At 45.9% G+C, this 17,133-nt stretch overlaps 1 protein-coding gene across 4 annotated transcripts in view; it reads left to right on the plus strand.

The window, feature by feature from the left end:
• Mgat5 (alpha-1,6-mannosylglycoprotein 6-beta-N-acetylglucosaminyltransferase) overlaps positions 1 to 17,133 on the plus strand; it is a 288,591-nt gene that overhangs the window by 89,093 nt on the left and 182,365 nt on the right. For 2 of the 4 annotated variants that reach the window (XM_087581590.1, XM_087581591.1), the window contains one exon: positions 13,286 to 13,665. In XM_087581590.1, coding sequence (XP_087437716.1) covers positions 13,425 to 13,665 — 241 coding nt within the window. In that variant the 5' untranslated portion in view covers positions 13,286 to 13,424. 4 annotated transcript variants of the gene reach the window in all.

Raw genomic sequence — 17,133 nt, forward strand, 5'->3', positions numbered from 1 at the left:
ATCTCGAGGAACCTGGAGCTCACTGATGTAACTGAGCTGGCCAGCTAGAGAGTCTCGGGGATCCCCTTGTCTCCACTTCCTGGTGACTGGGATTACAGTATGCACCACCGTGCTTGCCTTTATTTGGGTGCTGGGCATCTGAACTCAGGTCCTCCTGCTTGAGCCACAGTGGTTTTAACCGTAGAGGTATCTCCCCAGCTCCAGGAAATCCTCTGAAGCAGCAGTCACAACCCATCCAGGAAACAGGGTTTAGCCATCCAGGGCTGCATGACTTCTTCCCCCAAGGCAATTGACGAGATAAATTCTATATCACTCACCGTGGCATTTTGCTGACACTTGCCTGTGTTTTCTATGCTTCACATGGGTGTGTGTACATCCTGGGAGACAGGAGCTGAAGAGCACAAAGTAAACTCTAGTCTTCTTGGGAATATAATAAGGTTAGCCAAGACGGGCTGTGTGGTTTTAGGTTTAGCAGGAAATTGGGGAGGTGCCTGGGCCTCCTCTGAATTGTCAAGAGACTTCTTCAGTCATCCTGTTCTCACCAAAGGCCCAGTGCCAGGAGAAGCAATTTACAAATTATAGCTCTGCATAGTAGTAGGCACTATCCACATTTGGAAGTTTCTAGTGCTTTCTTAAGCAGGTTGAGGGCTAGGTTCATTGGGCCTGAGACTTGATTTTGGATTTGACTAGTTGCCATGCCAGCTTGCCTCTCCACTCATACAGGCACTCGATTTCTCAGCCTCCTGAGCCATTTTAGAGCAGACTCACCAGGCTGCCTTCAGTTCTGGCTGAGGAGCTGCCCCTGAGATGTCTCCAAGCGAAGAAGTTCAGACCACGTATGTTGTGGGTCCCTTGCTGGGTATCAACTTCATCAGAGCAGGAAGGGCACCGAGGTCCGGGGAGAGCAGGAAGCAGCCTGGTGAATGCTGCTTATGTGTGTTCGTTCTAGGCAACTCTCATCTCCCCAAGTTTCTGAAGCATGACGCAGTTGCTGGGAACTGAGAAGCGGTTTCTGGGAGACATGGTCTACAGAGGTTCTCAGAGACAAGCATGACTCCAGTTTACCAGGACAACACTAGAACGTGTGTGTGTGTGTGTGTGTGTGTGTGTGTGTGTGTGTGTGTCTAAGTGCATGTACATGTGTGTGTTGTATGTACACATGTATTGCGTGTGCATGAGTGTGTGCATGGGTGTGTGTGCACCCATGAATGTGTGTGTGTATGTCTATGTGCATGTACATGTGTATATGCGTGTGTTGTGTATATGCATGTGTTGCATATGTATGAGTGTGTGCATGGGTGTGTGCACCCATGAGGGTGTGCAAAAGTATGTTACATGTGTGAGCACATGTGTGCACATGCATGTAAATGTGTGTGCATGAGTGTGTGCATGTGCACATGTGTGTTATGTGTTGCATGTGCATGAGTGTGTGCACAGGTGTGTGTGTGCACGGGTGTGTGTGTGCATGCCTGCTTGCATGAGCATTTCTAGCAGAGGCCGCAGCATTCACCTCAGGCAGACATTATTCCTCATGATATCATGTACCCCACTCCCAACCCCCTTTTTAAAGACAGGCTTTATTTTTTACCTGAAACTTACCAAAGAGGCTTGTCTGGCCAGTGAGCTCCAGGGATTCCCTCTGTCTCTGCTACTTCAGGACTGGGATTTTGAACATGTACCAGATATCTGTTTTTTTCTTTTTTTAATGCAACTTCTGTTGACCACACTCAGCTTTTTGTACTTGCAAGGCAAGCCCTTTATTGACTGTGCCATATCCTGAACCCAGCAGATGTCTTTATTAACAAAGGAAAGGACAAGGACTTTTCTCAATAAATATTAAGTACCCAATTCACAGGAGGGCTCAGAGCTCTTACATAAGGACTCTACATCCTAACAGGAGCTGAGTGTAAGGCTGGAAATCAGTGCATGTGAGAATGGGAAGATTCTGGTGGAGACAGCAAGAGGGTTCTCTCTGCCTTTGATGGAGGAGACCAGAGTCCCACTTTGCCTTGGGCCCATCCTATCCTCAACTGCTAGACCATCAGGATCTTGAGGCATATGTCTATCTCACTGGGTAGCTGTTCATATTTTGAGAAACAGCATCTTACGCAGCCTTGGCTAGCCTCAGACTCGCCGTGTAGCTAAGGATGCCCTTGAGTTTCTGATCCTTCTGCCAGTACCTCCTAAATGCTGGCATTACACGTGTGCACCACCACGCCTGAATGACACATTGCTGAGTTGGAGCCCGGACTTTCCTTTACACATGCTAGATAAGCATTCTAGCCACTGAGCCACATTCCCACCCTTAGTGGGACAAAATCTGCATAGCTTCTGTGTGTCCAGTTCTCTTCCAGTTTCTTCGAATTAGTATTCCACAGGTTTGTGCTGGTTAGAGAGCTTACTGTGTTGAAAGAGACAGAGACATCTATGTCATTCTAGTAATTGACTATGGTTTTTTTCCTTATATGGGATGATTATGTTGACTGCTATATGAGTTTGAGGTTAGCCTAGGGGTAACCCTGTCTCCAAAAGCAAACAAAAAAACCAAACAAACAAACTATTGCTAACATTTTAAAGTATAGAAATTTAACATTGCCTTTCTGGTGTTAAATGTAGTGTTTGTGTATGACCAGAGGGTGATTGTCTGTGTTTTTCTCAATTTGAATTTTTGAGACTATGTTTCTCACTAAACCCAGTGCTAAACAAATTTGGCCAGACAAGCTGACCAGTGAACTTTAGGGGTCCTTCTGTCTCTGGGGTCACAGCTTTCTATGTGAATACTGAGCGTATGAACTCAGGCCCTCCTGCTTGTGTGGGCAAGTACATTGGAATTGTAGCATCTCTTTGGCCCTGAGTTTTCTGGAAAGTTTATGAAGTCTGGCCATCCCAAGATGTTTTTACTCTGGTTACTCCATGACTGGAGCTGACAAGAGGCTGCCCTTCTAGATAGATCACATTGACAAAGCTCCCTTCTCTTCTTTCTTAGACCCTTCCTTGTACCGTCATTCACTGACTTGCGTATGGTAAGGTGGGTATTTTAGTAAATTCTCTAGTTATGATCAAGGTTGCCTTTTTTTTTTTAACCTGGCTCTGGACTAATAGGTTAGTAAACGTGAAGAAAATGAGAGCCATTCTTGTGTCTCACACATACCCAAGGTGATTCCATGCACATGGGAAACCAGCACTGCACTTGACCTCCACACCAAGAAGCAATGAATTAAGGTGACTGCTAATCTCACCCAACTAATGGAGGATGTCACCGAAGGAGTTCAGGGTTCATTACACTCATAGGCAGGATCCGGCTACTCTTCTAAAGCCACACCTAATGGTATATTCACAGCATGTTTGCTAAGGTGTAATAAACTCCCCCCAGGTCCTCCTGCGTTGGTAGCAACATCTCAGTCAGTGAACTGCTCACTACAGTCATTTTTCTTTCCTTGTGTGGGGTGACTATAAAATCTGTTTAAATTGGGAGCTAAGTCCAGTGGTCATAAGGCGTGAGTGACACTGATTCAGTTTATTTGAAGGAAGAGGGAAAAAAGGTAGAGAGAGAACAGTTAAAATTAACTTTGGTGTTTTTTTGTCTGTTATTATGTCTTCATCCACCAGTCATCATCTCTCTGTAGATCAGCAGTCCTTGCTGCCCACTCCCCGGCTCCCTCCTGTCAGGATGTATTCTAGACTGTCCATATCTTCCTCCTGGACTGTTACAAAACCCAAGTAGCTAGCAAATCAAATTCTGATCTTTTCAATGAGAAGTTGAGGAAAAGAGAGACCCAGCCACCGTGTCCTTCTGCTGGGTACAGAGGGATGATTGGAGATGGGTAATATTTATTCCTCTCGTCAGGATAATCAGAACTGCTGACCAGAAGCAACGGAGGAGAGGTTTCTCTCACCTTACATCCTGGGAGGGATGCAGTCCATCGTGGTGGGAAGGCACCAGAGCAGGAGTGTGAGCTGGCCGGTCCCATTGTATCCACAGTCCGGAAGCAGAGTGTGCTCGTGACGTTGGGTGGGGTTATAAAAATCTCAAGGCCCACGCCCATGTATTTTCTTGTATTTCCTCCAGAGAGGTTCTACCTCCTAAACTTCCACAGCCTTCCCAGACAGCACCACCAGCTATTCAGACAGCCAATGAGGCAGGAGCATTTAATGCCCAGAGCAGTGGTCATGTCTGACTCTTCTTACCCTGGTCTGTTTGGTTGGTTGGTTGGTTGGTTTTGAAGTGCCCTGAGTTTGAGATCAAGCTCAGGTTGTCAGACTTGGTGGCAGGAGCCTTTAACCATGAGGCACCTACCAACCCTGTTTATTGAGACAGAGACGCTCGTATTGTAGGTTAGCCTTGGACTTCGTTATGTAACCTGATTATAGCCATGAACTGCTGACCATCCTTCCTTTGCCTCCCTCTCTCTCTCCACATTCTTGGAGGTGTGCACCACCACACCCAGTTTACATGATGCTAGGACTTGAATACAGAACTTTGTGGATGCCGGGCCAACGCTCTTAACCACAGAGCTCTGTGCACAGCCCTTTCTGTTTCTATCTTTTTTTTTAAAGGGCGTTAAATAAACTCTATCTTTACATGTATGATCGCCCATCACCCTTTGTGCCAGAAGAATCTGGAAGAGGAGCATTGGCCAAGAACTAGAGCTGGGCATCACATGACATTGAGAAGTGGACTGGGCACTGATGCTCAGGAGGGTTTTGACTGTGCTGGGTACCAACGAAAACCATTTCTCTCCTCAATGGTCTGCTGGTTAAAGGCAGGATGCATTAGGGAAGCAGGTCGGAGTGAAAAGATTAGAGGCGCTGCCAGTTTCTCTTGAGATTACCTTCCATGTAGCAAAAAGTTACACTATCCCAGCAGAATTCTCTGGGCATGTCTTGCCGCGTCTTTAAAGAGAAAGTATTTTTTAAAAGAAATGAAGACTATGAGTTTCTAATCTACGAGTTTTCTCTCTTCATTTATCAGAATACAAAGCTTCACACTTGCGGGGAGTTACATCTAGAAAAGGGTTTTAAGCAGCAGCCGGAGCGCACCTGTCTACTCCTGGCATTCGGAATCAAAGCAGAGAAAAACATAACCAAAGAAATTTCAAGTGCGCGAAGGGAACTGGCAATGTGATCTGATCTCATGCTTCCTTGTGAACTAAAGGCACGCTACGGCATATGCCTTTAATCCCAATGCTGGGAAGAGAGAGGCAGGAGGATCCCTGGGATTTGCTGGCCAGGTGGTCTCACCTACATGTCGAGTTCAAGGCTAATGAGAAACTTGTTCAGATAGATAGATCGATTAGATAGATAGGTAGGTAGGTAGGTAGGTAGGTAGGTAGGTAGGTAAATAGACAGACAGACAGGTAGGTAGGTAGATACATAGATGGATAGATAGATAGATAGATAGATAGATAGATAGATAGATAGATGATAGATGGATAGATGGATAGATGATGGATAGATGGATAGATAGATAGATAGATAGATAGATAGATAGATAGATAGACAGACAGACAGACAGACAGACAGATTAATTAGATAGTCTCTGCTGATTCCTTCACCTACTATCCAGCTTCTCTTCTTCAAAAGGCTGTACTAACCTCTCCTGGTATCCATTCCTGGTTCCCTGAACCGGAAGGAAGCCAGATGACAATCCTGCTATTTAACTGTCTGAGGAAGTTTCATCCAGATGGGATCTCTTCACAGATTCCTGCCTGTGCCTGATGACTTATGAGCCACGATCTTTTTTTTTTTTCCATATACAAATCCAACTAGATTTGAGACTTTTTATTAACATGGATCAATCATACATAATTTTCATCATCTTTCATTCATATATATATATACATTTAACACATATAAAATGAATTTTGACCATATTCCCTCTACTCCCCAGTACCCCTCCCCTTAGCTCCCATTTTTTTCCAACTAGACTCCTTTTTACTTTGTCTTGAATATGCGTGGGTGTTTCTGCATGTGTGTATGTGTATGTGTGAATGTATGTATGAACCAGAGTTTCCTTAGGGTCGCTTACAGAAACACAGGTGATGTGGTATTTATAGTAGCATGGCCACCTTATCAATGGCTATACCACTGAAGAAAATGTCTCTTCCTTCCCTATTAATTATTAATTTCATATTTATCCTCCAGAAGGATGTAGCTTTATGAGCCCTTCCCTCTAGAAATCATTAACTGCTTATCAATACGTAGTACTCATGAACCTATCATTAACCTCCCATGATCCTTGGGGATGGGGCCCAGTTGCTGCAGCTGGGCATCTTTAGCCCCAACACTCTGGGAAGCAGGCATGGGCCATCGCTGAGTTCCAAGCCAGCCTGGGCTAGACAGTAGGCATTTGGGTCCTACCATATGTGGCAGGTGAGACAACTGCCTGTAACTCCAGCTCCTCCAGGTTATCCTGTGGTCACCTCTGGCCTCTACAGACTCATGGAGCATGTGCCTGCCTGTACACATAACACATTTAAAACTACATCTTAACAATCCTCAAGAAGAAGAGAGGCCTATGAACTACCTTCCCGGAAAACATTAATTATGCAAGCCCCTTCCCCATAGCCACTTATTAATCTTTAGGAAGGAGTGGGTCCTTATTCTGGAGGAATAAGCTCCCTCCCCCAACAACTGTTAGCTGCCTATCATTTCTCATACATGGGTGGGGCCTCATGAGACCTTCTCCTATAATAACCATTCATTGCCTGTCAATCCTTAGAAAGGGGTGGTGCCTTGTGAGCTCCTCCCCTAAGCAACTGTTAACAGCTTATTATTTCTCAAGGGAAGGCAGTCTTATGAGCTCCTTTCGCCCTCAGGATGGAGTATCGGCCAGCTTCATCTAGCCTGGGTGACAGCCTAAGAATGATCTAAGACAGTGAGACTGTATAGGTCAGTGCTACAGTTCTGGGGCTTCAGTCTCTCATCTCTCTGGGATCTCTAATGGTTTAGCATAGCCCCTGCTGCCTGCCAGTTAACAGGACTGGTAACCAGCTCCAGAGGTCTTCTCTTTTCTCCTGCTCTGCTCTGCTCTGAAACCTGTAGGTTGCTGACCTCGAGGGCCTTCTAGGTAAGGAGGGACCTGTCCCTGGTTAGGTGGTACCTTTCAACTGGGGCCATTGAAAGCCATCATTTGGCCCCAAGGGGAGACATTTTCCATTGTTTGTCATAGCTCTCCAGTTATGACAGTTCTGGTGGTGACTAGTGCTGGAGGGGGGGCTGGAGTTGCTAACCACTCACCTGACAGTGAACATGACACCCTCCCCAACAAAGTGATCCAGGCTGCAAATCTTCCCAACCCTGGGGCCACCGTGGATTAAAGGTCTTTATTTCAGGCTGGGGGATTAGAGGGCAGGGCTCAGTGGACACCACCTTGCACACGCATGAGGACCTGAGTGTGGATCGCACGTGCGCATCTGGCAAGTATCTCAGCATCCGGTAGGTGGAAGCACTGAGGCCTAGGACACTTGTCAGGTTGGCAGGCAGGTCTGGAGAAAATGCCTAGCACCAGCCTTGAGCCTCCATAGGCGCACATGTCTACACTCATATTTTTTGTCTTAGTTCAGGTGTAGACAACCTGTGGCCTGCAGGCCCTGTGCATCCCAGAATAAGCATGTATACAACCCAATTCAAAATTGAATATTTTTTGCATGGGTAGGGGGAGGGGATGAGACAGGATTTTATTTGTGTAGCTTTGGCTGTCCTGGAACTCACTCTGTAGACCAGACTGGCCTGGAACTCATAGAGAACTGCCTGACTCTGTTGGGATTAAAGGGGTGTGTCACCATTGCCCAGCTCAAACTGTAAACTTACTTAAAATACTGTAAGATTTGTGTGTGTGTGTGTGTGTGTGTGTGTGTGTCCCGATTTATTTTGTAACTTATTTTCTTACAAAGTATAGACTTTGTAGATGATGAGGTCTGTTGCTGTGTCAGAAGGTTGGGAATGTTTTCAGAATTCTCGAGGCTGCTGTGGTTTCACTTAGTGTGGGTGGGAAGTTCTGTCGAGTGTGAATAATTTATGGTTCTTGTGAGTGGAACTCGTGGAACATGGGGCAGTTATAGATGACAGGGTGGTGACAGCTTCGTGCTCTCCCTTGCCTACCTTCTAGTAAAATGTGTACCCAGGAGGCTACAACAGAGATGAGATACTCATTCCAAAGTTGCCCTGCCCTCTCCCTTCCCTTTGTAAGTGGAGGTCCACGGTGTGAAAGAGAAAGCAGAGGAAACCGGCAGGTATTGAGATCTTTGAAACATTGTATTTTAATTTTAGGTTACATTTATTTGTGGGGGAAAGGGAGAGCTGCTGGTGGTATAAGTGTCAGCCAGAGGAAAACTTGGGCTTCTTATTCCACTCTATGGATCCTGGCAATCAAGCTCCCGTTACCAGCCTCGGCAAACACCTTTACCCACTGAGCCCTCTCTAGCCCTGAAAAATCGATGTGAAACAAAATGTGAAACATTTGTGGATTCTCCAGAACCTTTGAAAACTCGTTTGGAACACAGTGTGAAAACCAGTAGCTTGGTGCTCTAGACTCAGCCCCTGTCACCCAGGTTTCACAGTGTTGTGTGGTTTTAGAATGTTCTGCATTTTAGCCATTGGAAGAGTAAAGCTACGAATCAGAGCTTTCGGGTGTTTGGTGTGGTTAGGCTTTCTTACCATCTCCCTGATGTTCTTTCCTTGTGGCTGTCCTTGTATGACATTGAAGACTTTTAGATTCCTTTCCTTGTTCATTCTCTGTTCTATAGTTTATATATGGTGTGTGTGTGTGTGTGTGTGTGTGTGTGTGTGTGTGTGTGTGTGTGTGCGCGCGCGCGCGCGCACGCACATCAGAGATCAACCTTAGATATCGTTCCTTAGGTTCTGTCCATCTTATTATAAACTTCTAAAGAAGTTACAGTGTGTGCACACCACAGCACACATATCAGGGTCAAAGGATAACTTTGTAGAGTTGAACCTCTGCTTCTGCTTTTACATGAGTTCCAGGGATCAAATCCAGGATGATATGATTGCAAACCAAGCACCTTTACTGCTTGACTCTCTATCTCCTTGGCTTCCTGGGGTTTTTGTTGTTGTTATTGTTGTTGTTGTTTTGTTTGTTTTATTTTGTTTTGTTTTGTTTTGTTTTGTTTTTCTTTTGAGCTAGGATCCCTCACTTTCCCAGAGCTTAGACCGGCCAGGGAGTGAGCCCTAGGGGTCACTTATCACCCAGGTACCATTGCCTCTGGCTTTTTACTGTGGGTTTTAGGGAATCAAATCTAGGTCTTAATGCTTGCAAAACCATCGGAGCCTTCTCTCCAGCCCCAGAATTCCTTATCTTTGGATCCTCACAGAACCTATAGGAAAGTTGAAACAAGACTGTGTTGTTAAATAGTAGATAAGGTCCCTAAGAATTTCCCTTTGTATCCCAAGCAAGATAGGTTTTGCTACTCTGGGGACCTGGGAGGATTTATGCAGGAGGTTAGGTCAAGCCACATCACCACACTGGAGATGTGGGTGTGGGTTTCAAAGCTAACACAGGCAAGCACAGATGGTTTCAGAAATCCCAAATGTTATTGGAGAGAATGGAGATGAAGGCAGGTCTCTTAGCCAAGGTTAAAGATAGATAGGAAGCGATTCAGATCGTAACACGGTCCTGACAGAAGCATGAATTTGACTTAGTAGAGCAGGCGGTTGCATGCAAACTGTATGATGTTGTACATTGTTTGGTGTACAGTGTTGACCAGTGGAGCTTCTGGGTTGGTGCTGATTTTACTGCTGAATGAATTAGTATCTCTAGCTTTACCTGTGCTGTCTAGGGCAGGGATTGATAAAAGAGATGGGACCTTCAGAGACATTAGGCAGTTGTTTGAAGGACTTGCTTGATCAGTGTGATTCTCACTCACTGCTGTGAACTGGGCAGCTTCTGAAGTATTCTCACCCCAGTAGCCTCTGCCAGGCAAGGTATCCCAGCAGCCACCTGGGGGAAGGCTATGGGGTTGATGCTGGGGTGCTAAGAGTGGCCACGTTTGGGAAACTGGAGGCAAATGGTGGCGTGACTGTTCCATTGCTAGGCCTGTGGTCAGCCCTTCATGATGACACAATGTGGTACTTTCTGGACCATGGAAGATGGGGAAAGAGGCTGCTGCAGATAGACCCAAGAGGCCTATAAACAGAGCTATACATAGAGCTCCAATCTCCACCTTCGGATTTCTGATCGCTGTTGGTCTGAGTTCTTTCTATTCCATGTCTGTTACTGCTGATCATCAAGTCCTTCCTTGGAACCAAGACTGATGGTGTTCTTCTAAGGCCTCTCTTTATCCTACTATGACTCTGAGATATGAGGGTGTCTTCTAGGTGAGACACCCCACCCAAAGTCAGGACTTCTGTCTTCCTAATGCAAATCATGGTGGGTGAATGCTGGCGTGCTTCTCTGTGTGTGCTGACAGTTTCTGTTATTGCACAGTTTCCATTCTATGAGAGTGGAGACCGTTCCTGGAAATGCTACAGTTGCGTGTAGCATTTACAGATGACTAGAGCCATCAAGTGCTCTGAATTTCCTTTAGCTAAGACTTTGGACTCCAAATGTGTACCTCCCTGAGTGTGTTGATTCTTTTTTTGTTGCTGTCGCTAGACAATGCTTTGCTCATGGTCTGTCATGGGGGAGGTCAGGGTGGCAGAAACCTAAAGCTGCCAGTTGCAGTCCCATCCACAGTTAGGGGGAGAGAGCAATGGGTGCCAGCTCATTTCCTTCCTTTTATACAGTCCAGGGAACGGTTTCACCCACAACTAAGATGTCTTCTCACATTGATCAACATAGGACATAATCCTCCTGAGGCCCAGCTCCCAGGTGATTGTGCATCCTGCCCTGTTGACAGCGAAAAGAAGCTTCTCACTGAGCTGGAATAATTTCAACTAGTCTGGCTTAGCCATCATTTAAACTCTAGAATATACCATCTCAGTGGTTCTGAAGGGTCAGAAGCCTTCAACCTTCTCTCAGAACCATAGACCTCAGCTGTAGTTCTTGTTTGTGCCTTTCCTGTGACTTAAAACCTGTTATGGTCTCCATCAACCTCTCCGGTAGGCACAAGTGAGAAAGGAGAGTGGGACTTCCTGTCTGCAAGTTTAGAGGTAACAGTGTCAGCAGTTCAAGTTCTGTCCTAAAATAGTCAAAGAAAATTTCCAGAGTGCCCCCTCTGAGTTTTGGCACCCCACTAAAATGGCCTGGGAAAGTCCCCCTGAGATCTGAGGTGAATATGAGAGTAGGTTATGTAAAAGGAGATGCTGTTTTACATACTGGGGAATGGCTTTCAAAGTGTTAGCCCCTTGAGGGTGGAGGCTCCATCTTGTTCACACTTAGTCCCCAGAGCCTGGGGGCAGCAAGTGCACACTATGTAAGTACTTGCAAACCCCATGGAGAAAAGAATAATGGGGGATCCCATTCTGCTGGCCAGCATTCGGAAGGCCTCATACAGTGCCATTGTTCCCCCAAGACGTAGCCATGTAGCCCTCAGAGTTTTTAACAGGTATGGGTGTTTTGCCTGTGTGTTGGTCTGGGCATCATTTGTGTGCTCTTGGAGGCTAGAAAAGGGCATCAGACCCTTGGAGCCATCAGATACTTTATTGTTTGTGTCCCCGTGATCATTTTTGGTCCTTGACTGCCCTTTTGTCTTTCTTAATTTCCTTCTGTCTTTGTTTCTTTGTTTGTTTCTTTCTTTCTACTTATTTTGTATGTGTGTCATGTGCATGTAGGGCATGTGTGTTCAACTATGTATGGGCATACACGTATGTATGTGAAGACCCAAGGTTGATGTCATCCTCCACTAGATTTATTGTGGCAGAGTCTCTCAGCTGAACTCAGAGCCTGCCAGTTTGTTCCGCCTTTGCTAACGAACTTGCTTGGGGATCCCCTTTCTCGGTCTCCAAAGTGCTAGGGTACAGGCGGTTTGCCTACTCAGCTTTACCTGTCTGGTCCTGTTTATACTTGCACAGGGCATAAGGTCTTTACCCACTGAGGCATCTGGCAGCCACCCTCTCCCTTGAGGCAGGATCTCATGGAAATCATGATAGCCTAGAACTCCTCCTGTAACCAAAGATAACCTTGAATTCCTGATCCTCCACCTACTAATGGGCATTGTGGGGCTTTACACATGCTAGGAAGTATTGTACCAGTTGAGCTGTATCTTCAGGCCTGTTATTGATCTTCTCTGGCACACCCATCAGCCAACCTGCAACTCCTCCTCAGGCCTTCCTTGCTGCGAAACCCCAGTAGGGAAGGAACACTGTGCTGTTATGAGGTGGGAGATGAACACATTGAAAGTCTGCCCCTTGAACTTTTCACTTTGCCTCATGACGGCAGTGAAAGTGAGAACCACAGAGAAGCAACCATCTGGGTGCCTTGGGCTTCTGTGTAGCAGGCATTGGAGCCTCTGAGGTGCAGCTTCTGTTTCAGATAGCTAAGGCAAGGGGCTGGAAGGTGAAGCTTGCTCATAGAACAGATACTGAGCGTGCACCCTGGCTTTGCGCTCAGACACCTCCAACATAAAAGCTAGAACAAAAGGACAGCATCTGTGCCTCTGGTATCTTTCTCTCTCGGTGCTTGGGAGTGGCACCTGGCAGAGTCATTTACCCTGAAACAAAGATGGTGAAATCCAGCCATGCTTAAATAACTCTGGACAATCCCCCTATCCTCCTTAGCACTCTCTGAGGACACATCCTCTTTCTTGAACACTTCGGAAGCTGTACACACAAACTTTGCTCCAAGCACATAATGACTTTCTAAGCTCAAGTTTCATAAGCATCAAGTCTGAAGTTGTCACGGGACTCTGCCCCCCTCCACCACCACACTCTCTCTCTCTCTCTCTCTCTCTCTCTCTCTCTCTCTCTCTCTCTCTCTCTCTCTCTCTCTTTCTCTCTCACACACACACACACACACACACACACACACACACACACACACGGTCTTTTGCTGACATTTGGTGACATATCCTTCCATCTCCCCTCTACCTTGCAAAACAAGCTTCCTGTTTTGAACTAGGTCTAGAAGGGGAACATCCCTAGTCTACCTGTGTCCACACACTCAGATGCATACTCCCCTCAGTGTAAGTTCTGCAGCTTTCTGTTGTTGTACTAGACTTCTCGTCTGGGCTCCCAGGTCGCAAACATCAGCCCAAAGTGTCCACTAAAGCACATTAAGCCCAGAAGTGAGCGAACACTTTACGGAGAGCTACCTCAGTACAGTTACAGACCCTGATTGTTGTGTTTTTGCTTCGACCACATCGCTAACTGCTCTCCTCCTCCACAGCAGAATGGAAGCCCGACAAGCAAGTCAGCTGACTCAGGAACCAGAGTGAGGGCCACGCACTCTCCGCCCCAGCCTGCACCATGAACTTGCCTTCCCCTTCTGCTTGTTGAGAGCCAAGGGAATGGTACATTACTAGAGAGAGATGGCTTTCTTTTCTCCCTGGAAGTTGTCCTCTCAGAAGCTGGGCTTTTTCTTGGTGACTTTTGGCTTCATATGGGGGATGATGCTTCTACACTTCACCATCCAGCAGCGAACTCAGCCTGAGAGCAGCTCCATGTTGCGGGAGCAAATCCTTGACCTCAGCAAAAGGTACATTAAGGCACTGGCAGAAGAGAACAGGAACGTGGTGGATGGCCCGTATGCCGGTGTCATGACAGCCTATGGTGAGTGAGGGGACATGGGGGGTTGGGTTGCTCCATTGAGCATGCCAAAGCTTTGGGGGGGGAGCCCAGAAGTTCCCACGTGTGTTGCTATGTTTCCTGGGCAGTGGTTATAGCCCTTTTTATACGTGCATTGTCATATATGTATTTCTCTATGTGAGCGTGGGTGTGCAAGGGTCAGAAGTCAGCGGATAACCACAGCTGTGGGGCCTTACATTTTTATCTTGTCTGCCACAAAATCTCTACTTGGCAGCTCCATGCCAGGCTTGCTGCCTCATGAACTTCTGAGGGATTATCTCGTCCCTGCCTTCCATCGGGCACCATAGACGCACCGTATGCACACTGTTCTATATGCATGCTGCTGTGTCTGGCTTTATGTGGGTTCAGGGGATTTGAGCTCAGGTCCTTCCACCTGTCCAGCAAGCTCTTTGACTCACGGTGCCAACTCCCCAGCCCATAGCTGAGTTTTTAGAAAGGTAAAACAGTACCTGTGTGAGACTCTAAGCTCCTGTGCACACAGACACCCCAGGCGTGCTACTCAGAGCACCCAGGATCTCTGGCTTGTATTTGCAGCCAGTCCCCACTCTGTCAGCATATTTCTAGGCTGTGCTCACAGGAGTATGTTTGGTGAGTGCAGGCAAACATTTTCATTATCTGTCCTTAAACGAAATGTAATTAGATACAGTGGGGAGGAAGATGCTTCGGATGCCGTTAAGGTCAGCAATGAGCTAATGAACTGCCCTGAACCGTTAATGTTGGATTTCCCAGACTTTATTGCTTTTGTCTTTAACCGTGCTCAACTTAAAAAGAAAATCTACTCATTGCTCATTTCCAGGTACCTCATGCCTTTCAGAACAACACATGGCTGGGAATAGAGCTTAGCTTGCCTAACATGCTTTGCTGGACCTGGGCATGGTGGCACATGCCAGAAACCCCAACATTGTGTACTAGTGGCAGGGAGATCAGATGTTCAGGGTCATCCTCATCTATGTAGGATGTTTGAGGTTGGCCTGGCTACATTAGATTATATATATATATATATACACATATATATGTGTATGTATGTATGTTTGTGTGTATGACATATAAAATATACTATATAATTTTAAATATATATAAAATAACATATGTGAAATTTATCTTAATTTTTAGTAAAAGTTATGCTTAGTTTCAAAAAAACTTGAAGGCATAGGCAGGAAAACAAAAGAGAAAAATCATATAAATATGTCCTCTGTGCAATATACCCAATTGGCATTTGGTGTATAACTTTGCAGTAGATTTTTCTGTGTTGTTGTTGTTATTATTGTTGTTGTTGTTGTTGTTGTTGTTGTTGTTATCATGTGTGTATTTCCATTCATGTTTCTGGATGCACACATCACAGCACACAGTGGAGTCCAGAGGACAGCCTTTGGGAGTCATTTCTCTCCTTCCACCATACAGGGGTGGAACTCTGGTCATCAGGCAAATGCCTGTCCTCTCTGAGCCATCTCATCTGACCCAGATGTTATCAGAATGCTCATACAGACACTTACGAAACAACCATTGCAAGCGGAACTTGGGTCAGAATGTCTTGGAGATTCTGCCCTCCAGGATGTGCTGTGGTCACTGAGGATCCAGAATGACCTGGTTTTCTAGAGGGTTAGTTGTCAGAGGGGAAACAGAGCCATCAAACGCAGTCTTCACTGGGCCTCGTGCTTGGGACTTTGCTACCCACGTGTGCTGGGGTGGGGTAGGAGAGCTGGTGTTCTGCTTTGTAACCGAGTCAAAGGCATGGCCTCGATTAGACCACGCGAAGGGGTAGGCTCAGTTCGGGCAGCTGGAATACAGACACAGGAAACCATACAGACCACAGAAACTTGGTTCTACGGTGTACGTGTCTATGAAGCGAAGGTTGTTGTGGCTGAGGCGCTCTGATGTCTCTCTTAGTTCTTAGGATCAGAACGGTCATACTCTCTGCTTTTAATGTATCTCTTCAGGATTTATCGGCCATAACCTTGGAGGGATGGCTCAGTTGGTAAAGTGATTGCCATGCCACCATGAGGACCTGAGTTTGATTCCCTAGCAGCCATGTAAAAAGTCAGTGTCACTAGGCACTGGCTTTTCACATGTTTAAATAAAATGTCTTCCTTATGTTATGTATCAAAACCACGAAGCTCCATTTTGAGTGCCACTGTCCAACAACAAACACTAGGTACGCAATCACATAAGACAAATGACTCATTGACTTGACTTAACATGGTCTATCGCTTTCCAAGATCAGTTACCACCAGAGAGAACAGAATAGCCCGGAATGTTGGTGTTGCATAAGTGTGATGTGACCTGTGGTGGATGCTGTCTTAAAGGTTTTAATTCTATGTGTAGCTTATATACATTTGTCAGGAAAACACAACAACTTAAGAGTTTCCTCTAGAGTTTATCAAAATTTTTTCATAGGTAAGACAAACACATGGGTGTCTATTTATAGACTTGTGGTTTTACTACTTTTCCTTATTATGTGTTGGTAAATATCTCAGAATATAGACTTCCTCCATATCCTTGAGAAAATGCACCTGGTCTTAGGCTTTTAGCTGTGTATGCACTTGCACACACACACACACACACACACACCTCTGAAATTCTAACACAAGACTGAGGGGTATGTGTGTGGAGAGAGAGAGAGAGGGAGAGAGAGAGAGAGAGAGAGGAGAGAAGAGAGAGGGAGAACACCCAGGAAATAGCTCAAAAGAGGACCCAAGGACCTGTATCCATGTTTAAAAACAAATCTTTGTTGTAATCCCAGCACTTGGGAGGCCCTGGCTAGCCAACTAAGCCTACTCTCTGAGCTCCAGACCAGTGGGCCGACCCTATATCAAACAAAGACAAATGAGGTGGATAGTGTTTGAGGGATGACAGTTGAGGTAATCTCTGGCTTCCTCCACATGCACATGTGTGCCCCCATACACACAAGTGCATTTACAGATACATACCCATCTCAGTCTTGTGTTGCAATTTCAGCCATGTGTTTGTCTTCGCAGGACATTGCATCTGTAGGAGCCTAGAGGAGTTATTTATTCCAGTTCTTCCCTTTTGGGGAATTAGCAAAGTAATTATTACCTTTCCCCTCATGTCAGCAAACAGTGAAAAGGAGCCATCAGCAAGTCTGACATGATTTTCTCCCACCATGTTGACAGGCCAATAAAAGTGGTCTTTGGAGCTGAGTTTCTAGAACTTACTAGAGTGTATACACTTGAGGTGTTTGGGACCGTCCTGTGGTGAGGTCTCCTGAGACAGGGTTGCTTGGTCCTGTTGATGTTTTAGGTTAGAGAAATCCACTTCAGTACAATCTTATTTACACAGTGTTTTAACTTTCTTCTTTGCTGTTTTGGTCATAAGTTGTAGTCTGACCAAAGGCAACTTAGGGAAGGGAAGAATTTATTTGACTTACAGTTCCAGATTAGAGTCTAATCCATCATTGAGGGGAGTGGAGGCAGG

Source organism: Rattus norvegicus, chromosome 13 (genome assembly GCF_021556685.1).
Source record: "Rattus norvegicus strain SHRSP/BbbUtx chromosome 13, alternate assembly SHRSP_T2T, whole genome shotgun sequence".
In the NCBI taxonomy this organism is placed as follows: domain Eukaryota; kingdom Metazoa; phylum Chordata; class Mammalia; order Rodentia; family Muridae; genus Rattus; species Rattus norvegicus.